At 38.3% G+C, this 24,161-nt stretch overlaps 1 protein-coding gene and 1 long non-coding RNA gene across 2 annotated transcripts in view; one reads left to right on the top strand and one right to left on the bottom strand.

The window, feature by feature from the left end:
- The window catches only part of stra6 (signaling receptor and transporter of retinol STRA6), a 20,965-nt gene extending 5,125 nt beyond the window's left edge, over nt 1-15,840 (bottom strand). The window contains exons 1-12 of the mRNA XM_059334773.1: nt 15,759-15,840; nt 9,355-9,760; nt 8,026-8,092; nt 6,492-6,574; nt 5,442-5,575; nt 4,252-4,418; nt 3,221-3,346; nt 1,679-1,746; nt 970-1,049; nt 824-885; nt 379-541; nt 137-212 (exon numbers count right to left, since the gene is read on the bottom strand). Of these exons, the coding sequence (XP_059190756.1) occupies nt 137-212; nt 379-541; nt 824-885; nt 970-1,049; nt 1,679-1,746; nt 3,221-3,346; nt 4,252-4,418; nt 5,442-5,575; nt 6,492-6,574; nt 8,026-8,092; nt 9,355-9,425 (1,097 nt within the window). The 5' untranslated portion in view covers nt 9,426-9,760; nt 15,759-15,840. The remainder of the gene's footprint in view (nt 1-136; nt 213-378; nt 542-823; nt 886-969; nt 1,050-1,678; nt 1,747-3,220; nt 3,347-4,251; nt 4,419-5,441; nt 5,576-6,491; nt 6,575-8,025; nt 8,093-9,354; nt 9,761-15,758) is intronic.
- The window catches only part of LOC131972952 (uncharacterized), a 21,742-nt gene continuing 12,983 nt past the window's right edge, over nt 15,403-24,161 (top strand). The window contains exons 1-2 of the long non-coding RNA XR_009394531.1: nt 15,403-15,520; nt 18,039-18,154. This is a non-coding gene — a long non-coding RNA (uncharacterized LOC131972952). The remainder of the gene's footprint in view (nt 15,521-18,038; nt 18,155-24,161) is intronic.

The following is a 24,161-nucleotide window of genomic DNA, read 5'->3' as shown; positions in this document are numbered from 1 at the left end:
TTATGTTATAATAACTCCTCTGTGAGCCATTATATTATAATGAAGGAAGCTGAATGAAAAGCACGCTCGTGAAATTTTGGGGAGAGAATAGAAAGATGAAAATAGAGCTATTAAACCGTTCTTTTTTCACACCTACCGATGCAGAACCATGGACCGCATGAGCATGGCCAGGTTGACCAAGCCAGACAGGGTCATCGCTGAGATATAGCACACTGCAGGAAAAAGAGCACACGGGTTGTTGACTGTGATAGGATGCCATTCATTGACATTAGCATGGCAAATATGTACATAAACGGAAGGTCAATGTTCTAAATCTCTAATGTGATGTAACTGTGTAAATACATGTGTCACTAAATGGCTGCTTCTGCTTTAACTCACCTTCCACACACCACATGTAATAAATCACTATTCTGACCACTTCATGCTTGTCTGGAGACAGCATGATCTTAAAGCCAGCTAAAAGGTTGGCGACATTCTCATCGACTCCTGAACGGGCGGTCTGAAGAGTCGGCACCACTGACGAGATCAGCAGAAGACCCACCTAAGAAACAACAATAAAAAGACAAACAAACAAGCAACAACAAAGAAAAAAAAATGTGGCATTTATTCATTATTAGAAAAGGTCTTACCCTCACATGGTAATGCAATGGATTATACAGATTCACTGCTCTATTTTTAATCAGCTGGTAGGTATATTACTATTAACACTTGCATTTAAGTTTCTATCTAAAGTATAGGTAGACATTTTACATTCTGTATCAAATTATCACTTTCTATTTATTCTGTTTTAATTAAAATGCCTAATAGTAGATATGGCACTTACCTGATACAGGGTAATAAATGACACCACACCAGATATAGCCAACTTCAGCGGAAAGCGGAAAGCTGTTTGGAAAAAAAATGTGTTTTTAGAAAAATGTAAAAAGACATAGCACTTGAAGGCATGACCAGACATAATGGTGTGTTTACCTTCCTCTGGTGTATAAATGTACGACTTCACAGCGTCAATTATTCTTTGAGGGAGCTTTGGCGTCTCTGTGCTCGATGTGCTGAGGTGAAAGGTAAACACAAATTTAGACCACACATCAATGAATTTATGAGATTATGAAACATTTCTGAGACCTTTCTGCTGTCTTACTACATTAAATAAAAGAAACTGGAGTCAAATATTATTTGCTGGTGCTCATTCAATGACATTAGTAATTTGCATTGACTGTATGAGGAAATAATTAGTTGTTTGATCAGCAGATATGATTCATTAACTTCCTTGCAAAACGGCAGCAATCCATTTCCTTTAGATAGTCTACCTTCCACACAATCATGGATCATTTTATTCCAATAGACATATTTTGCACAACATTTTCTTTAGAAAAATCTTCATTTTTTATTTATTTGGCTGGGCTTTAAGGTATGCAAAAGCTTTATGTGTTATTCTATGAGCCTCAACATCAACATCTAAATGTTCTGTTGGATTTTCCCTTTGTGTTGCCTTTTAGGAATCAGTATCCCCCAAAAAGTGTCAGTTTAAAGGGATTCATATCTACCATATTCCTTGCAATATGGGTAAATCAAAGTCCCTTGTATATTAAGAAAAAGGCTCCTACTTTGATTTACATTTAGCTGAAAAGCATAACATGTAGCAATGCAGTTAGTTAGTAAAACAGGCTGTAATTCACACCTGATTTTGTTGGGCTTCTTCTTGAGTATTTTCTTCACGTAGTCTTTATAGTAGCTGCTGCTGAGATCCTGATAGAAAAATGGACAGCAGCTGTGTAAGGAACCACATAATTACAGTAAATAGTAAAAAGATTAAAGGGATAATTCAGATTTTTTTGAGTTGTATGAGATATTTATCCAATCAGATGGTGGTTGGCACGCCCCCAGTTTGAGGGAGCAGGAAGGACTACCAGCACTGAAGCTAAGCAATGTACTGCAGTGGAAGGTGTAGCGTACGCTATATTTATAATATTTTTGCTATTATACCTTGCCATCAGATAGCTCTTTCCAGGGAACTAAAGTTGGTATATCAATGTATACTCTATTCAAAGCCACCAAACAGTAATTTTACCTTACCAGAACACATAAGTTGCTGGTCTACTGCTTCCTCAATAGGTTACTTTGTTTTTGTTATTGTGAGATTTTGGTGAAACCAAACTAACCCATTAAAACAGCAAAGTCACAAGAACATAAACTTACCAATCGGGGCAGTGGTAGACCAGCAACCCCTGTGTTCCACAAGTCAAATTACTGTTTTTGTGAAAGGAGTCTGGTGGTTTCAAAGAGAACATAACTAATAGCTTAATTTCCCTATCGGAAAGGGTTGTCAAATGATGAGGTAAAGCACTGAAAATATTCTAAATATAGTGTACACCTAAAATTATATTGATTTTTTTTAGGTGGGCCCTATTTTAGGTGGCTAAAATATGTTAATTAGCTTCTGTGATGATACTCCTGCCTGCTTCTCCAACATGGGGGTGTGTCCGCTACCTTCTACTGAAAGCAATACACTGACTATTGATGAGTACAGCATACAACCACAAAATCTGAACTATCCCTTTAAGATGTTTCAGTTGAGCCATAATACTCCTTAATTCCTGTGGAAGGATAAAGCATAATAATTTGACCTTTATTTTGCAATTATTAACATTGTGAAAGAACACTGCTCATAACTTAAGCCTCTTTAAGATTAGTTTCTGTATCTGTGCAGATTTATGGTGTCAGGTACGTTACTGAGGGGAGAATGAGAGGAGGAGGGGCGTTCGGTGTCAAACTCGAGGCAATCGCCTCACCCCAGCTTTGTCGCACCCATACCGAGATTAGCATCAAATAAACACAGCATTGTGTGTCCTCAGTGAAAAAACAAGGCAACCTTTTCATAATCTGATCAAGAACATAACGTAAACCAATTACGTCAAATCTACTTAAAATGATTAGACTGGCCTGCTGCGTTGGACTTCACATTTTCCCCTCAGCCTAGACTGTACGAGCACGATAAGCCCCTTGATTAACAGGCAGCTTATAAAAGGTTCCTCACGTGCACAGATTCAGAAGAAATGTGCGTCTTAGAGAGATTTTTTAATAGCCCAGGCTTACGTTAACTTCGACTATGAATAAACACAGACACTTGTATCCAGTTTGTTAAGTAACTATTTGTGCTGTAATTGCTATACAACCATTGAAGCAGACATGGCAAAGGAACTGTACTCAGATCAACACTTACCTCTGTAGCATTGTTCTTTTCAGTGCCCTTTAAGCCCTTGAATAGAAAAAGGGGATACTGGAAACTAAGGAATGCCAAGCAAGCTATTTGGGGCAAGCTGGAGAAAAGAGAGTAGTGTTTGTGTATCTGCAAAGGAGAAAAAAAAGAAGATTTAAATCACCTAGCAACTTATTTTGGAGTTTTGGAGTGGCACACTAATAATACATGTTAAACTACATTGTAATGACACAAAAAGGGAACACAAATGGCTCTGTGTGTTGTGGTGGGAGTCTGCATATTGGCCAAATGGGATCCCGACCACAACACAAACATCTGAGACATCCATTGACCAAATTGTATGCCTGGGAAAATGCAAACATATTTCAACTAAAATTTACATAAAATATTGTGATTTAAGACCACATGGTCGTTTTTTTTAAAGAAATATTACACAAAATATAATATTAAGTAAAATGAATTCTATTGTCTTCATGTAATTAAGCTTAGTCATGCAGATCAGCTCAAACGTTCCCTGCAGCGTTCAGTGTGTGCCAGCTCATGGTGGGATGAAAAGACAGTCAGCGCCACTATAAAAAAGAAAGAAGACAAGCTATCTGAAGCCTAAATGTCTTCTTTTACTGACACACACTAAACTGATTAAACTGTGACAAAGCCTCTTGATTAAGACCAACAGACAGTGGAACTAATTGTTTTGAGTCAGACATTCATCACACAGAAAACCCAAACAACGTGGATGTGGCACAAAATCTAGGATTAAGTAAGAGTGTGACCATGAATCCATCTGAAAAGCCTGATATCCATCTTTTAAAATTCTCATCTATTACATACTACAGACCGGCATTGTATGGCAATGAATAGGTGTCCTGACCAAAACAAATCTGTAATCTTTGTTTTTGATATAATCCTTAAAACTCAGACAGATGACACATTAGAAAGTGACGGTTAATCCAGTGACAATTTAGACAATATAAATGGCTCTATTCCTCAATTGTGGTCCCATAAAAGCAGTTAAAGATGCCATCTTTGCTTACCAGAGGTGTTTTGGGACAGTCAATCTTCTGCCAAACCAGAACAACAAAGTGCGTCCATGACAAGAGGCTCCCAAGTACATAGCCAACTTTATTATGTAAAGTACCACATGCCAGGAGAGGGTAGTATAGTGCGGGGTAGTAGAAGACTCCCAGAATCACCCAGTTCTCTGCAAAACAACAAGTGTGTGAAGGCCAGCATCAAAAGGAATACACTGTGATTTATTATTTACTGAAACATGTGATGCAAAATAACTAATGAGGAACTAATTCTGCTTCAGTTTTACACTTTCCTGGAAACTATGTATGTTTTAAGACCTAACTTTGCTGCACTGCCACCATATTTCCTACTCTGCTGAACCTTGCACTGATTGGGGATTGTGCAAAGTAGCAGGGCATAAATTCCTTATAGTTAGTTCTTACGTAATTCAATTTCAGAAAAATAGCTTCTTGTAAAGCTAAGTAACAGAGACAATAACAGAGACACATGGAAACAACATAATCCAATTACATAACAGTAACATAAATAATGTTTGTCTTTCCATTTGATGCTGTCTCCCTTTCTTTTATCCACTAGGCAGTGACTCATATTAACCACTAAGATAACCTACAGACTGTATAAAACAGGGTTGTGGTTCTACTACAAAAACACCAAAACTGGAGATGAAAACAATGGAGATAACCGTTCATTTAAAAAAATTCAAATTAATCCCCATTATGGTTATTTCACATTATACCCCTGGATTGCTGCAGTCTTTCCTACAGAATACTAAGGCCAGACTTGTGTACACCAACATAATAAACATATTTCACAACAAGGTAACTACAGCCAAAAGCATACTCTGTTTTGTTGTCTATTTTACTCAACAATAACATTAACAAAATGAACAGAGGACTTGAACTAGTGATCAGGACCATAAATGATACATTATTAGGAAAATGTAAACTGAGGTATTAAATTATGTGAGAAGTCCGGTAAATTTCTTCTATCTATTCAATCAGACTTCTTTTTGCAACCTGTGATGTCTCCCCCTGCTGGCACTGAGGTTCAGGGCACTTCTGCATTGGCTTCCCTTTCCACCCCTCCACTTGTTTTATACAGTCTGAGATAAACATTGAGAAGTAACTCTAGAGGATTAACAATCTGTGTAAAAAGTGAGTGCACCAAGAAAGAACTAAGTTGACCATCTCACGTTTATTCTCTGTGTCTGCTGTGAAGGGGAGGGGGTCTGGCGATATTATGAGTCCCCACAGTTTGCACAAGAGCACTCCAAACACAGCCACTGCAAGGCCCTTGTGCTGCGTATGGTCCAGGAAGTTGACTGGACTGTGAAATCAAGCAGCAGGTATTTAGAGCCCACATGTTAGCAGCCTTACATGTGAATGAAACAGTTAGTGGGCAGAAATGAGACACTTTGAGACAAGTTTTAGCCCACAAACTACATAAAAACTCACTAACTAACTGACTGTCAGACATTTTTAGTGCAAGTTTCTTCCTTCCAAGCTGCCTTTGGCTTCTATTCATGTCAGTAACAGTAAAATCAACTACTAGGGTTGAAATTTGCTTGAGATAGGAAAATCCATCACAGTTTTCCACCTCAATTAATCCAGGGAAAGTTCACTGAGCATGAATGCTCTCATCAGCACCCACCTGCAAAAACCCACAATCGCACACATTCACACCTACAAGTTACCCTGTATGACCACAGTGTTATCTGCTGGCCACTGAGCAGCTCCACTGGAGCTGATTTTGGGGCTAATTGGCCAAGAGTACTGCAGCCAGAACATTTGTACTATTATAATTAAGTTGCAAGTAGAGACTGCTTTAAAAAATATTTTTAGTAGTGCTTTTGGGAAACACCAGTCATCCATTATTTAAGAGTTTGCTAAAGGTTTCCCTATCTCAATATCTATGTTTCTATATTTTTTACATTCTGACAAATGCAATGACTCCCTGCAATATTCTTCCCTTAGGCTGAATTCGCACTGTGATGGATTGCAAATCAAACATATATATATATATATATATATATATATATATATATATCATAGTGACAAGAATGGAAGCCAATAATAGGAAATAGGAAATCAATCTATAAATCAGCCGTATGCTTAAGAAAATGGTCAACAGTGATGCAAAATGTAGGCAATTCAATGTGCTAGACAATTTCTTTCCAAAAAAGGGTGATAAAAATATCATATATATAATATTAATATTATTTTATAATAATATAAAGCCTCACCTGAGTAAACCTGGGAGTCCTTTCTGTCTGTTGCCCACCTTCGTGCGTCTGGCTAAGATTGCTAGGATCAGCATGACAACGAGCTAGGAGGAGAAGATACATGGGTGAGCCTTATCTACAGAGTAGCATGCAGCTGTTCCCCCGAGGTTCAGACATCACCCTGCTTCACATTAAAAAATGAGTTGATGCCACAAAAGGTCTCATTAGTACTCCCAGTGGATGTGGTCTGAACAAACTCATCAGTCAGGATCACTGACCAGGAAGAGTTCAATGACCTGTCATGACCTGTGACACATTTAGGAAACACAAGAATGGGAAGACTGCTTTGCTCCAAATTGGGTCAGTCTGGACCAACTACCAGACCATGTTTAAAACAGACATCAAAGAAAGTGGATACCACATAACATCATTAGGAGGATGTGGCAATAATTTGTGTAACTTAAAGGGCACATCAAGGTCATACCCTATCTCTCAATGAGAACGAAAGTGAATAATAATGTATCTGTGATTTGATTTGCTCCACAATCTGATGGGTTCTTCCTTGGCTAATGCTACACCCTTCCACCAAGTTTCATAAAAATCCAGTCAGGTGTTTTTCCATAATCCTGTTGACTGACAGACAGAAAAACAGACCAGCAAACTGAAAACATAACCTCCTTGGTCCTATGGTGATGGTAGTTAACATTATTGGATCTCATACTGGTTGAGTGATAAGATTAACCAATATGACCTTAAGGCTAAATTGATCAATCTTTTGCACTCAATTATTATAATACATTCATAACCTCTGCAAGGAAGCTATGTTTTCCGTATGCTTTGTCTATTTGTCGGCAAGATTACAGAAACATTTCTGGCCAGATTTTCACAACACTTGGTGTAAAAGTGTAGCATGGGCCAAGAAAGACCCCATTACATTTGGGAGTCGATCTGAATCACGGAGTGGATACCTAAATTATTACGTTACAAATAAGGCATTTGAGCTGCATTCATGTGGTGTCAGAATAATTGAGAAATTAGATCGCACTCATATTTTATGGCTTACCAGATCTGTTTTCTTTGCTCTTCATTTTCTTGTGTTGTTCAAATGCTCTGGGCAATAAAATAGCATGCATCGTTTTTGTTGCATCCATGTTTTTCCACATTATGATTTTAATCTCATGAAGACACATAAGTTGAAAAAACTACTTCCCAAATTGGCGAAATTGGACTATTTGGGTAGCATGTGAATGCAACATTGCACTCCCAGTGCCATTCTAGTTTTTCATTTCTATAACTTGACTGATATGACCTAACTGGAAATCACTTTTGTTTGTATTTATATTTGTAATTTCTGGGTTAGGCTCCTTATCAATGATAAGGAAAGTTTGCACAACTTTATCACAGAAAAGAACAACATCATATCACTGCAGCACATCATAAAACATTGTTTATATCTGACAATACTGTGTGATATGATACAACCAGTGAATGAATGACAGGGAATGACAACAGTGCAATGTTGCGTCACATTAATCTAACAGTGAGGCAGACTTACTGATATCGCAGTGATGCATATGTGGTAGAGCCTGTCATCAGCTGTAGGGTCACATGGAGGGATTATTCTATAAAAAGGAACAAAACATTCACACATGAGCAAAACAATCAAACTTAAGATTCAAGGATTTCAGTCAGTGAGCACACCCACACCTCACTAAACCCTTCACACGTCACTGTCAGGACCATATGTGGCTGGAAACTTTGCCGCTGAAATCCCGCAGCAGAGATTTGCATTTAAACGGATTGGTATCAGCGTGACACAGGAAAACAACAAACGCCTATATTCACCCTCCTGTACACTGGAAGAGCAGGAATGCCTGGTCATGCGGTAGTTATTACAACTCTGATATTCAAAGAAGGCCTCATATATCAACTATTCATGTACGGAGACTTATTTGGGACACTTTTCACAACAGTCTATTACCTGTCCAAACAATGTGTGAATTTGTGACTTTGCACTCAGAGAGAAGACCATTTAAATTTAAGGCAATGACAAAATTCACATTTCAAGAGTCTGAACTGGCTGAGGAGGAATACATTTTAGTGTTTACACATCAGCTAGCTAAAATATAGTGAGCTACAGAAGTGGCAACAAAAAGACCACAACTCAAAACAGTCTAATCATTTACATGTCGTTTAGACAGTTTATTAGCTCAACAGGCTGGCTGGTGATAAATGACACTTGTTCCATCGTATTTCTGTCATTTCACTCATCTAAAGCGAGTACTACACAACAGTATCTTTTCTATTAATCACTAGGTGCCAAAGCATACATGGGAATTCGATTAAGACGTAATAAACATCACAAAAAACTCATATACTCATAAATACTGCATGCGCCTTGTTGCATTGTGGGAAGGGACAGAAGCACATAATCAGTAACAGCTTTGAGGCTTATGTCCATGATGCAGGATGGAATTTATTACATCTTTACTTTTTGTGGCCAGAAAGTGAGTTATTTAGGGTTGAATGCACTTGTGTTTTGTTCATGCTGTCATATTTTTTCCTGCATTCTTGATGCATGAAAACGAGACGGCCTACACTGTAATATGAACAGAAACAAGACCACACACTGACACTGGCACTGTAGAAGTGTCACCGAATATTTCAATGAGAGCTTTATCTCACTGCCAAATTGTTAAAACTTTTAAAAAGTTTGAAGAACTACTTATTCACGTTTAACAACAGACAAAGTGATTGTTTTTATGGTAGTGAGTTTTAGACAAACTAATAAAAAACTATTTCACAAAAACAGTTAGCTCAAAGTTAATATTTAAACCTTTAAGAACTAATTAAGTCTTCAGAAAGATGATAAGAAATTACTTACTCTGCTTCCATTTTGGTTGGCAAAGGTTCCAGGTCTGGGTACTCGTAGTCTAGTAGAGCATCCTTATCCATTGTGCTGTCTCTTTTTAAAACACGTCCAAAGTCTTACAAAAGAGGCTGAAGGACTTTAAATCACACTCTCTGGCGACACACAACTGCGATCCCCTTGACTCAAGAGATAAAAGTATCTCTCAAGTCCCAAGCTGGACTCTGTTGCTGCTGCAGAGGCGTCCTTGCTTTCCTGCGTTTGGTCTAGCCTCACTCTGTTTCTCTCCCTCGCAGCCTGTATTCAGGTGCCCTCGTCCCACAGTGGAGCTGGGAGTAATGTGACAGGTCCTGGCTGCAGCGTGCTGCCTCCACCCTGCAAAGGCCCTATTTCAGCTGAGGGTTACCACCACACTGGGATCCTGGGGAGAGAGTGAGAGGGGGGCAGTGTGTGAAAGGAGAGAAAAAGTTGAGAACTGGGCAGCCAATCTGGAAGGCCACCTGCAGCTTACTGGGATTACATCTACTTTTGGGGTTGTGTTATTGGACCTGTGGCCAGTAGTTGAAGGGGTCAGATGTGCCGAGTTATAAAACTCCAGCCGGGACTGTGTGGGTAGCTGGGAGTGACGAGCCTTTCCTATCGGAGCTGAACTGATAACAGGGAAATTCTCATGTTGTTCCCCTCCGTCATGGATCAGTTACATTTGGGAAACATAACCAAATGGAACCAAATAAATCAGGATGGAGGAATTTCATGTTTTCAGGACAGACAGTCGGACTATACCTCACTACATAACTCTTCACCTTCAGCTTGATAAGGATCAAGGAATTGAGCCAAGTACTTTGTCTTCAGCAGATAAATTAAGATAAAGATGTCCAAGGGTATCAAGTATCACTATAAGTAGCACTGGTATCAAGTTATTTGAATGTGTTTAAAAAATATGGTATATCCGAAATGTGACAACAGGTGATTTCCAAATAGTAACTAAAGTCATCCTGTAAATGTCTGATAAAGATCATAAAGGGAGAGGGATAAATCTATGTTTTTAACATGATATGAGCACCTGATATTTGAATGCAATGGATTTAACAATAGGTGCAGTCACGGTGCCCTGAGGAAAGGAATGCCCTGTCTTTTGTCAGATCATGAGGCACAAATAATACCCAACAATAAATGTGGACAACTCTCCATTGTCTGGACTAACAAAGGAGAGGAGACTTCAGAGTATCAGCATTAGTGAACAATTTACCACTGAAAACTTTTTAAAAATCATCACAGCTGTCTCATTCAAAACATAAATCTGAATGTTACAGACCGCTTACACTGTGTTTCTCCTCCTTTTCTTTCAAACAACATTACTAGTATACTAAATATTGAGCTATAGAAAATGAATCACTGGCATTTTAAAAAAAATAATTAGGGCCTGAGCAGGCAACGACCTGCGAGGTCCCTATTGTATTTCGAATGATTATTTATTAGGGCCCGAGCAGGCAACGACCTGCGAGGTCCCTATTGTATTTCGAATGATTATTTTTCTTCTTCCCAAATGATCGCATATTTCACTGCCTAAACATACCCCAAAACTCATGAAACTTTAAATATAAATCACACCTGGCGAAAATTTTTATAATCTATTGTCATCCTGAATTTCCACCACTAGGTGGCGCTACAATAAAGGAAAGTGCGTTTTGGCTAATAACTCCCACATACTTTATCACACATTCAAAAAACTTATATCCACGCGTTCACTGAGTTGTGCTGAATCTCGTGATATAAGCCACGCCCATTTTCGCCTTGAGTTTTTTTCCCGCAAATTCGCGAAATGTCGTAAACCTACTTTTTTTTCGAACTCCTCCGAGGCAATTCCGTCATTTTGCACCAAACTTTGCACACAGCATCTATGGATGCTCATGACAAAAAGTTATTAAAAGAATTTTGATAACCCAAAGAATACTCAAGTTATTAAATAACAACTTCCTGCAGGTGGCGCTATTTTCAACACAAAAAAACAAAGTGTTGCATATCTCCACATTGGTGTGTCTCAATGACATGAAACTCAGGTTACTACTTCCCCATGAGCCCCTGAGGCTCACTGCAAAATTTTGGGCGATGACCACTAGGTGGCGCTCTTTAAATTTAAGTATCTCCAAATCGGTTGGTTGGATTACCACCAAACTTTGTATACTTATTGTCAATGCCCTCCTGAGGATAACCCTTGAATAGGTGGCGCTCTGGCAGCAGTTTAATTTAATAAGTGCTACTGTGCCCAGACCATAAGACTTAAGGCAATGAAATTCATAGGGGTGGTATAGACTGGCCCCTGAAACGCACAAACCCCGACGGCAGCATGCCCCGACATGCGTGTACTGCGAGGGCCCGTTCAGTACTGCGCGCAGTCCTAGTTGAGGTTGTTCTTTGAGTAATTTTGCAGGTTGTAGTGTTCTTTAGGCTGTTCTACAAGTTCTTTAGTTGGTTCTAGTGTTCTTTAGGCTATTCTACAGGTTCTTTAGGTGTGTCTAGTGTTAATTGAGGTTGTTCTTTGGGTAATTTTGCGGGTTCTAGTGTTCTTTAGGCTGGTCTACAGGTTCTTTAGGTGCTTCTAGTGTTAATTGAGGTTGTTCTTTGGGTAATTTTGCGGGTTCTAGCGTTCTTTAGGCTGGTCTACAGGTTCTTTAGTTGGTTCTAGTGTTCTTTAGGCTGTTCTACAGGTTCTTTAAGTGCTTCTAGTGTTCATTAAGGTTGTTTTACCGATTCCTTAGCAGGTTGTAGCGTTCTTTAGGGCTTTTCTTAGTAATATTGCAGGTTTAAGTGTTCTTTAGGCTGTTCTACAGGTTCTTTCTTTGGTTCTAGTGTTCTTTAGGTAATTCTGCGGAACCAGTGTTCTTTATGGCTGTTCTTTAGGTTCTTTAGCTGGTTCTAGTGTTCTTTAGACTGTTCTACAGGTTCTTTAGGTGCTTCTAGTGTTCATTAGGTTGTGGGCGGTTGTGGCTCAATTGGTAGAGTGGGTTGCCCAACGATTGGAGGGTTGGCGGTTCAATCCCTGACCATGGCAGCCTACATGTCGAAATATCCTTGAGCAACTACAACTACATATTTAAGGATCATTGATAAACAGTTAATATAACCTCCAGGTGACTCTCTGCTGATGTTCACACCTCGACCACACTGACAGCATTTATCTGACAGGAACATCTCAGCGTGGCTTGATCATCATGGAAACCAAAGTTACACAGAAAAACAGTTCAGAAGTTCACTTCAGAGCACAGAGTGAAAATCACCTTTAAATGACAAGTTTAACAAGGACAGAGACGCAAATAATGGAAAATATAGGTAAAATCATGCAAATGAGTTATAATTCTTCAGATTATTTTTTTCTGTAACAGGCATCCAATGTATTTAATTGAATGTGTGTGTGAACGGGTGAATGAGCGTAGTCTGTAGTGTAAAGCGATTTGAGTGGTCGCAAAGCGACTAGAAAAGCGATATATAAGTGCAGGTCCATTTACCATTAACATTTTTGTTCTTTACGTCATTTTGCGGGTTCTAGTGTTCTTTAGGCTGTTCTACAGGTTTTCAAGATGGAACAAAACACAGTTTGCTTCATGACTACTTATGCACATATCAGAATAATATTCAGTTCCTTTATAAATGAGACGCAGTGATGTGTCTTGGTTATCCTGTGATGTGTGGACGAGTGTTTAACGTCTTAAACCCTACACTGGAACCAGCCGAGGCTCTGCTGCGGGCTGCAGGCAGTGTGAGCACAAAGCTTCTGTACAGCACGCTGAATTATAATGAATTATAATGATGGTTCTGCCAGTTGGTGCTTTAAGTGCAGCTGGTTATTAAGCCAACAACACGTGTTGTTGTGTGTGTGTGTGTGGACATTGAGCAAACACACTGATACTGATCAATAAAACACAGGAAACGGCTGATTCACACTCATGCAGAGAACATACTGATGCAGTTATTTTCTACTCAGGGAGGGGCAGAAATCACACATCCTGTCCTGTTTGTCCCCAAAATGAATCACTAAGGTAGCAGATAATATGAGCGATATGGGACTCCGTTCAGTACTGCGTGCAGTCCTAGTTTATGAATGATTTCCAAAGCAAAAAGGTCAAATGTTCACAGACTTCAGCTACTCAATTATGAGGAGTTGCAGCTTATTCATGTTTTGCTGCATTTTGGGTTTTTGAATTGTTGTTGAGAAATTGCAATTTTATTTTATTTTTTCAATTTTCAATTTTCTCATAAAGTTTTATTGATTGATTGCTTGGGTAATTTAAATCAATTACCATATTGATTAATAATCTGGTTGCAAAACTGAAGAATATTATATGAATTGGTTTACATGACTAATATTTCACAGGGCAGTGTGACCTGGCACATCTCATTTCACCAGGTTGGATCTTGGCCTCAGTAGTTGCTAGTAGACTCCTGAGTCATGACAAATCTCTGTTACATATTAAATCCTATCAGAGTCTAGCAACACAGGTGGTTCACAAACAAAATACTTTTCTCTTTCTTCATTTTAATTTTCGCTTCATTACAGGTTTGGCTGTGACATTTTTTTGCAGATTTGGGCAAGAGGTGTTTCCTTTTGGATCCTAGAGGATGAATGACAGGAACAACAGAATAAAGAGAGGCAAAGTGACCACAAAGAGCCTCCAATGTGAGTAAAGCACAAGCATGTGAGTATGACATAGACAGGCTGGGGTCAAGGGTCATAGCAACACCCTAGCTCGAATTGTATTCTTTCAATAACAAGTTGAAGAAATCAACATCAGATTCACTCATTTCTGCGCTTACGTGCACCACTATATAAAGGTTGTATATAACTTGTGCAATGTCTGCAGAGATCTAGTCTTGCATTCTGCAAGAATGCTGCAGCTGCAGCCGGCTGAGACTAAGTCAGTTTTGCAACACTGCCTCCATGTCAGCATACGCTCATTATGCCAGGATTACAGTCACACAACTTTATAAAGCAACAAACTTCCCTCCTAACACTCCTGAGAAAACACGGTTTCTCAAGCAGAGTAAGTCACCAAATCAAATGGGCTCCCGAAGAAAAATCAACCCAGCAAATAAAGGGGTCACTGAACAAAGAATGCTTTGAACAGTTATAATTACATCACACAGGGGCACAGTTTGATTGAGCCAGACAGTTCACTTGTATCAGGTTTAGGAAGTCGCCTCAAAAGCCCCTTTGGTTGGAAATATATTAAGCATGAGACTTGTAAAAACAAACATCATTTAATTACTGATTAACTGATCTTTTTTTTTTTACAATCTAAACGGCAACATCCCCAACAGTGATAAATTAAAACTCACAAACAAATTAAATGGGAAAGTGACTCAGTAAACAATTACCTCCAGTGTTAAAAAAAGATGTCAACCTCTTAACAACCTGACAGCCCGCCTGCCAGAGGCAGTATTGAACCAACCATGTCATGATATCTTGTCGGAAGGAGGCTAAATAATGCTAAATAATGCTCCAAGTTAGTGGTGATTATCAAGTTCTTTGTGTCTTCATGAGGTATTTTGGACATTTGTATCAATTCTCCAGTGGCAAAAATGGTAAAAATGTAGCACCAAATCTGTGTAATAAAAAAAAAATGATAATGTTCACCTTCAAAATGAATTTTAATTGATTAATTACTATTTCTGATTTATGACTAGAACACATAGAGATGCATCTAAAATGAATCTGGTAAGAAATGAATACAATACAACACATATAGTAAGGACATATAATGATAATAATAATAATAATAATAATAATAATAATAATAATACTGACTTTACCTTTCTAGGATTTTAGCCCACCCCTCCATAACCATAGGGGCTGCTGAAGCAGACCATTCAGGGAATATGCTTTTTCAATAACTTCTCATTTTGACTTCCATATCCACAAAACCATCACTCATGATCCCAAATTATTCAATAGAAATTAATTTCTGTGTTAAGCATTAAGGGATTTATCCGCTAGACGATGGAATTAAATGCCACTTTATTTTATTTTGCTAAACAGCAGCAGACAGATCGCTGTTGTCCTGCTTCCCACAGTTGAGCATGCGTGTCTCAGTTTCCTGTGAGGGCCCAACACCGCACCTACAGTCGGATCCTCTGGATTTAGTTTCACACAGACATCATGGAATCAAATTTGATGCCTTTGAAGGTGAGCCTCATCCTCAACAAAGAGACTTTCAGCCTGAGAGTCACGACAGGTAACTTAGTCACCTGTGCCTCTGTTCCACGTGTACAGCTCCATCTGCCACCTAAACGGGTATTTTATATGATTCGACCTGTGTGCGCTTCTCAAGGGAGACACGTTGACTCGCTATTTTTGAGTGCATTTAATAATAGCTACACAGGCTAATCAGTTTTATGCACTTTTGAGATGCTAGGCTACTTACCGACCGCCTGCAGGTGAGCTGCAGCGCCAGGTGGGCGTGGAAGATGTATTAAAGTCAAAGCAGGGCTGCTGGCACCATCAGATAAAATTATCAAGCCCTAAAAAATATTCCTTTTTAAAAAGGCTGCATTTTGTACATAACCTGGCCATATTTAGCGCTTGAATCTCCATCAAACATGTCCACACTGCAGCCTTACCTACAAAATGCACCACAGTATGAAATTAGGATCTTACCTTCTGTTAGGCCTGACCATGTACTCTCTTGGCTTGGGCAACTTCAAATGACTTGAGTTTCCATCACTTTCCAGTAAACACCTACCTCGGAGGAGTTCAATAATTAGATAAACAAACAACCATCTCAAGAGCAACTTTTCTTTTCTCCTGACACCTCACATGTGTGTCGTTGGGACTTTGACCGGCCTCTATCTTGTTGTGGTGAGAACATCATAAACGTGCTGCTGCATGCAAACTGAGGAGATGTTGTTGTGAAACATACAGAGGTGACTCATGTGGTCAAGTTCAAGTCAAGACTGAAAATCCTGATGTTTTGTAATATAAAAATTAATGGAAATAAGCAAACAATGTTAAATATGTGTCATTTGGTTGTGACGTTTAGGCTGAAGTTAACATTTTAGGCTTTAAATGAAAGTATAAGTGTCTTTATTGTATGCAGACTCAATGACCTTTGTGACAACCTGCTGGGGTTTTTTTTAACTGATGACATTTCAGGCCAAAGAGGGAATTGTTACCTCCATAGTTGCATCAAAAAACAAACAGTTCCTGTGTATTCTGACACATATTATCATTTTTCACAACGCAGGGGAGTCCCAGTATAGTTTAACGGAAGAAACATAATGTGATGACTGTGATTCTAGTACAACATTTACTTCTGATGATGGAGATTTCCTTCAGACCAGTTCTTGTTGCACTGAAATCAATTGTGTGGAGCAGCATAGGTAGTGTTTGCACCTTCACAAAACACAGATCTTGTCTTTACTTGTGTCACCATATGTTATCACAAGGTTATTTTAATCATTTTTGTTGTGCTTGTCTTTTTTCGGTAAGAACAAAAAACAATTATGTTCCTAAATATTGTTGCTGTACTTATCAACTTCTATCACTAGTGACATTGTCACATCAGTGCAACTTTCTGTTGATTGGAGAGGAGGCTCAATGACTAGTAAAGATGAAACGGTATGAAAATTTCATATCATGATTATTGTGACCAAACATTATTAGTATTATCACATTGACTCATAACACTTGTAGTGCTTCTCCCTGTTGCAGCTGTTTTCTGAAGACAAGGTAACCATCTTTTATCAGGTTTCCTTCAGCACTCCATGAAAACCTAGTCTGACTCACCGGATGTCGACTGTTGGTAAAAGCCTGGCATTGGCCACGTCTCATACGCCATGCTTCTCCCCTTCTGCTGTCTACGCTATTTTCCAGGGGACCTGTGGTTGCATCCTGGGTTTAGCATTAACCAAGATGATTTTTATGTGTAAAGAAATAGAAAACTTGCCAAAGCTTCTTTCTCTGATAGCAGAATGACAATGGGCGCACCAGACCATTCTCCAGCACTGACACCTCAATGTGGAGATAAGTCAGGCTATGCAAGAGGAAATAGCTACCAAAATACTTAAAGCTCAGTCCTCCAATGAAGCTAAAGAAACTCCGGAGCACTATGTCTGCCTTCCGCTATGTCTTCATTGATGCAACACAAACTCATGTTGCATGCTGTGCCTGCATCAGGGAGAATGTTGCTACTTTGGTTGATGCTCCACAGCATCGACTGAGTTTTTCAAAGTATTGTAATGGAACACAGATGTATTGAAAATTAGAATATTAAACAGTATTACTAACCATTGTCAAGTTTAGAGTTGTTTAATGGTAAACCCTAGTGACTTCTAAAGGAGACAGGTTAGACTGAATCTAAGTACCAAGACACACAACACCAGAAACATTCATATACCTTGTTTTTCTGGAGTTTTCCAAACCAAGCAGAACGTCTCATCTCTAATCCAGGTCCATGTATAACTGGAGCAGATATGGTGCAAAGTGTCACTAAATAAGCTTCATGTGGTTTTGGCATTATTATATCAGGATTGTGTGCAGAAAGATACCCTTCACGAATGCATTTATAAGCATTTATCTGTATTGACCTCAGAAATTAAATTCTGTTCATGTTCATATGAACAACACTTTGTATCCTAAGATTCTACCGTCATGTGTGTCCATTATTGTGAATTAAAGACCTGCTTATTATTCTTTTCTCTTCTAGCTTCCTGCCACCGACACTGAAGTGGAAATCTCCAGTCTGAGCTTTTTATGCATCCTGACTTGTTCCTTCACACACCGACCAAAGACGACCTTCTTGTGATTTTTCTATAAAAGCCAGTGAGTACATCCTCCCCTGACTGCTGTTTCCCACTAAATTAGTCTACGGACTCAAAATAACTCTTGAGGAAGCAAAGTACTCATCATGAGGAGTAGCACACATCATAATTATTAACTAGCTGACTCTAGATTTTCTTTTGTAAAACATCAACTGATTTGGCAATCTGCCATCACAGCTGTCCTTAAATAAAGAATTAATTAGAAAATAATTATTTGCATTGGAGGTTGCATGGCATGTTTTTAACAGAGTCTAGTTTTGATTTAAGACCCCTCAGGTGAATAAAACTAATGAAATTGTATCTGCCTTAAAATGCCAACATTTCTTTGTTGGAAAAGTCAATTCAAATTGAGTAAGATTGAGAAATATTGCCTCAGTATTAAATCATGCCTCCTGAAGGCCTACTGGGTGCGGAGGGAGGGGGCTAATTACCGGGGATATTTTTCTCCAGCTCAGTCTGCTGCACTGCCTCTGTCATAATCAATGAGCCTTGTAACACTCAATTAGAACTTAATTGGATTTGTGTGTGTTCGAGGTGGAAAAACATGTACATTTGAGCGGACATGAAAGAACTGCTTATCTCTGTTGACAGCTGTAATTAAGTTGAATTGGGTCGGCCAATTGTAAATTTCAGAAAAATTCAGTCAGAGTAAGCATTTTCCAGCACCACCCCTCCCACTCTACACCCACATTTGGCTCGGGTAAAAACAGCTCAGATTTACATGATGATGTTTAATTAATAATTTACAATATTCACATGGCCCTAGCTGAATTCAATGAGTTCATATGTTCACACTGTTGTATAATATATGGTTAAGATATAATAGTATGAAATTTTCAGTTAACAGTAAATCTCCATAGAAAAATCAAACAATGCGAAAAAAAAATCTTTACTTTTGTTTGAGGAACTACGATGACTGCATCTTTTTGGACTTATTTACCTTGCAGTATTTTTAATAACGGTCTTTTTAAAGCCTTAGGGAGGGTGTTTCCATGACAGCAGTTGACTGACACCTGAGCGATGGCGTTGCTCTGAGACGTGTTATCAGCTTCTGTGGTGTGCTACTGACTGGAACACGTCATGCTATGTATAGCCTACATACATTAATACATGACCTCCTTTTTCAACAAGCTCACATAGCATTAATAATGTACTGTTAGAGATTTAAAACTTCTAAAGGCCTGACACACGAATGTGTTATTACGATGGTGTTTATATACATGTTTATCAAGAATAGTTATTGACATTGACATTTCGTGTAGCACATTGCCCACAAAATTGAAAATTGCATTGACCAAAAGAGGTCAGCCCTGAACTAGGTTTTGACCTAGACTTGTTTTTAAGGTGTGTCCTGCAAGTTGGCAGTAGTCGGCCCTTGTTGGCAACTATTTGGCCGACTGAGCATGAGGAATCAGTGGAGTTTGTGTATCGTGTATGCACAGTTTGGAGTTATTTCCTCTCACGCAGCTGCAGAACGTACATGCTAGTTGGCTGTCTTTGCAGTGTGTTAAAGAGCAACTCTTTGGCCCAGACACGAGCATCGTGAGGCAATGCAACAGTCAGCCTTTGTTGCTAGTCCTTTGATGTCAGTTTGATGTGTACCTTTTACAGCAGTTAACATTCGGGAGTTCCTTGCATGCTGCAATGTTTTAAGTTCTATTCAAAAGTTGGAAAGCAGCAAAATTAGCTGGCTAGCTTCCTCTCCCTCTCACCAGGCTGTTTAACCGCCCCTGTGGCCATTGGAGCTGATATTACAGACTATTGTTAATGCACACTAACAAAGATATTTAACAAATCACCATTATCAGTTGGAATCAGAAGTGCACACCATGGAAATCCTTAATCTATGTGGTTTTTCTGTCGTGGCAGAAAAATGAATCGGATTTAAATGACTTATTTTTTATAGTATATACACATTTCTAAGAAAAGGAAAAATATATATATAATATATATATTTTAAATACTTTTAAGTATTTAAATATATTTCAATTTCAGTGTTTTCACAAGGTGATCAGGGCGATTAAATCAGAAACACTGATCCAGAGCACTTTATGAACCTATAATGGATTTTAATAATCTGTGCTAGATGAGCTTTCATATTGCATTTTGACAACTAAGGTTGATTGAACCTAAGCAGCCACTAGGAAAAAAAATCAATTTCAGTCCTATGGGTCGTTTCTGTTTTGATATATTGCTGTTATTGTTGTAGGCCAGCGAGTGAAAGATTTATTTCCCCGCTTATGAGCGCTGAGAATGGGATGTTATATCTAAGGAGCCTGTGACAAGTACAAATCTTCCTGATAGTTATTAAAGTGGTCATGATCACCTCGCTGCAGACACGCCGGTGTGCAGCGATCAGTCTGTCACGTTCCTGCTGCGACTGGCTGACAAGCGGCTTGAATTTATGGCAGGAAAGCCGGGTCGTGTCTGAGATGCTGTGTAATAATCCTCTTTATAGAAGCGTTTGGAGAACACCTTGGCAAACACACCACACACACTCAAGAATTTCATTTGATTTTCATGATGTGTTTATCTTAAATTACAGTTTGTTAGGCTGCAGAAATACTCTCTAGGAATCAAAGCTGTGTATATGTGCACTTACAATGACTTAGCAGTTTATTAGGTACACTTGTAATGTCCATGTTGTGTGTGCAAATGGGGGTGTACTTATTACCTTTGTAATATTATGTAAGGGTGGGCGATATATTGAATATATAGGTGTATGTTAACTTGTTCTTCGTTGGATGTAGTAAATGATTATATCACAAACATTGAGTACAAATTGTCAGATCATTTTTTAAGCTGCTGTCATAACACTTGCTTTGCAGTCTGTCAAGAATAAATTAATAATGAAAAATTTATGAATAAAACAAAATAAATCAATTTTAAATAATAAATAAACTAAATGATTTAAAAACTAGCACATGCAAACTGTATTTCGAAGAAAACCCCAAGAGTGTCACTGAGAAATGGTGTCAGTCAGACAATAACAGGACATTCTGATATTGAATTTCAAATTAAAAGCCCTCCAAAATGTCACATACAAGCTGTGTTCCTTCTCAATTCAGATTAATTTACTAGAATGATTGCACTGGTATGATCATATGCATCAAATGGTTAAATCCAACAGTTATATGTTAATTTAAAGAAAATATAAAAATATCAAGATATATTTCGATAATTGCAGCACAGCCTAAAAATATTGAGATATAATATGTCATTTCTCCCAGCCCTTATATAATGCAAAGAAATTATAAATGAATCAGTACTTCCCTAACATAGAATCACCAAAACTGAACATTTTAAGCTTCACAAGGATGGGATTTATTTCAGGGTCGTTGTATTGCATTGCAATAGATTGTACAGTTATATATAATAAGCTTTTGACTTGGTTTACAGGACTATATTATATGTTGTAGTCCGATAAAATGCTCAAACACAGTTTTTAAAGAAGGGTGGATTCTCTCTATGAAATATTTATTGCTCTTTAAGGTGGCAAGTGTGCGTGTGTGCGTGTGTGCGTGTGTGCGTGTGTGCGTGTGTGTGTGTGTGTGTGATGTCTTCTTAGTTGGGGTGTTGTGCGTGTCAGCGTGATAGATGATGTCCTTGCCATGGCCTCTGTTTTGTCATTCTGTGTGTGTTGTTGTTGTTTGGGTGGTCTGTGTGAGCATAAATATATACGCTTTAACGTGCGGGTCATGTGTGCAGTGGATTATTGGTTTGTTGTTGAATTTTGTATGTTCCAGTCTTATCTTATGACCTTTAAACTAAACGGAAAAAAGGTTAAATCATACTGATAGGATTTCATGACCTTACTATTTCCTGGAATCAGGAGAATGATTAGCCTTGTTTGTTTTTTATTTTGTACTTTGCTCTTTAGGACTGATATTTCATTACCCTGGTGTTGGGAAAGGCCATTTAATTATCTTTCAAACCTGGATTTTAAATCAGGGAGACGCAACAAATGTGTGAAATAGGAAAAATAAAAAGAAAGGCATCATCAGTTTGTGCTGAAATGATGCTCACCCACACATAATTTATCCCAGAAAACGTGCTATGAATATGGATTTCCCTGTTAAAGCAACATGTCCTGTCCCAGTCTGATGGGGGAATTTGCATTTCTTACATCTCAGAGTTTTTAATTATGAAATGAAATTTCACCCCAGCATGCCTAACATAATTGCTATCAAAATGAGAGATTTGTCAAACTGTCCCAAAAGAGCTAATTGAGGGCAGAGAAATACTGATTAGTTCCTAAGTTTTGATTCTCTAAGCACACAAGATTAAGCAGTTTATATGTGTGTGTTTTGTTTTTATTTACTTCTTATCCTCTAAATGAACTTCTGCATGTGTCAGACTTCATTTACGACATATAAATTGGAAACCACCCTACCTTTCTTTTAGTATCCTGGTTGCTCCAATCACCACAGAAATAACTAATGTAATTATGGATTTTTAGGTTTAGTCTATTTTCCATAGCTAGAATCAGACCTAAACTGACTCTTCCATGGGGTTTGTTAATCCAATGTCTGGGTATTTTGCATGCCTTTAAGCTGAGCATCATTTGTGCCGCAGGGCCTGAGTTTGACCAGTTTTCATAAGAGAGGATGCCTCCCGGTCTGCAAAGCGAAAGATTTTCCTGATGAATAATGTATTCATAGTCTGAAGCTGCAGACACGTCTCACTGTGTGTTCAGAGACTCTTGACTTTCACACGTCTCTGCTGGAATGAGGCTGAATCAAGAGCTTGTCTCAGATATCAACAGCTGTGGGGAATGCTATGCACAGAAGACAGAGAGAAAATGTCTGTATTATTAAATATATATAATGGTTATTTTAAGGCTACATTATGAGGACTTAAAATCTGGTTATTGGCCACACAGGTGGAACTCTGGGTGAAAGCTAGATTTATATATTTTTTGTGTCTGTGTTTTGAAGTTATACTTTTTAATGTCAAAATTATAATTAATAGCATGCATTTGCGTTGGCAAGATAAGATGAAATCATAGGAGATTGACAATATTCTTTACGGCATGTATGCTATAAAGCATAAGGCACGCTACTTTGCAATGTATCCTGTATTTTTTAACCTTGCAACAAAAAAATGATTGCTCTATGGCGATTTCTATGCCACATTCTGTTGTTCAACTGATTACACTATAAAGTGTTTACAAATATTTTTTCTCTGCACACAGTATACACTGGATATGCATGGGTCTTAACAATTTTGAGAACATAAATATCACAACTAGAACACTTCAAATTAATTTGAGTGTTCACAAGTTCAATTCCGAACTAAAAAATGTTCAAAATCTGCTTTTAATTTCAATGATCAAAATCAAAAGGAGATTTCACAAAACGCAGCCATAGGCCCTTGTTGTATCATATTCCAAAAAAATATCTCGTATCACACTTTACAACATCTTTTTAATAAAGAATTTGAGAATGGGAACGAATGATCTGTTGAGACAAACCAAGACTAACAATGACAAGTCGAATCGAATCGTGGATTCAGAGAATAATGAACCCCCTAATGTTAATATTACATGTGTCTACCCAACATGAGAGAGTCTTCATCATTATTCCTCAAACAGCATTTATTATGGAGTCTGAGACTTCTGGATCCAAGCTGAACTGGATCAATATTGAGGATCACGTTGCTTCCATTGGGCACAAAAGCAATCAGATCTGTTTTCCCTTCATAACAGAAATGACTGTAGCGCAGGAAAGATGGTTTCTTATCAGCGTAGGTGTTATTTTCTACCTGGTCTCCTGACGGCGGAGGGATTTTGACCCGCAGTCATAAAACGTTCCTGTTTCGAGGTGTGTCACTGAAGCTGTTGTTTTCTGAGAATAGAGATAAACTGTCGGCTCTTTCTCAAGTCACGCCAATTAGGACAGAAAAGCGATAAGGGAATGTTACATTGTTGATGTAAGTGTTTTTTATTACAGTTTGATGTAACAAAGGATGATAATTGCAATGCAGTGTGTTGATAACCTTACATAAGT

The sequence above is a fragment of the Centropristis striata genome, chromosome 6, assembly GCF_030273125.1.
Source record: "Centropristis striata isolate RG_2023a ecotype Rhode Island chromosome 6, C.striata_1.0, whole genome shotgun sequence".
Classification (NCBI taxonomy): Eukaryota; Metazoa; Chordata; class Actinopteri; order Perciformes; family Serranidae; genus Centropristis; species Centropristis striata.
The sequence above is the reverse complement of the archived record's forward strand: the minus strand, read 5'-3'. Positions and strand labels throughout refer to the sequence as shown.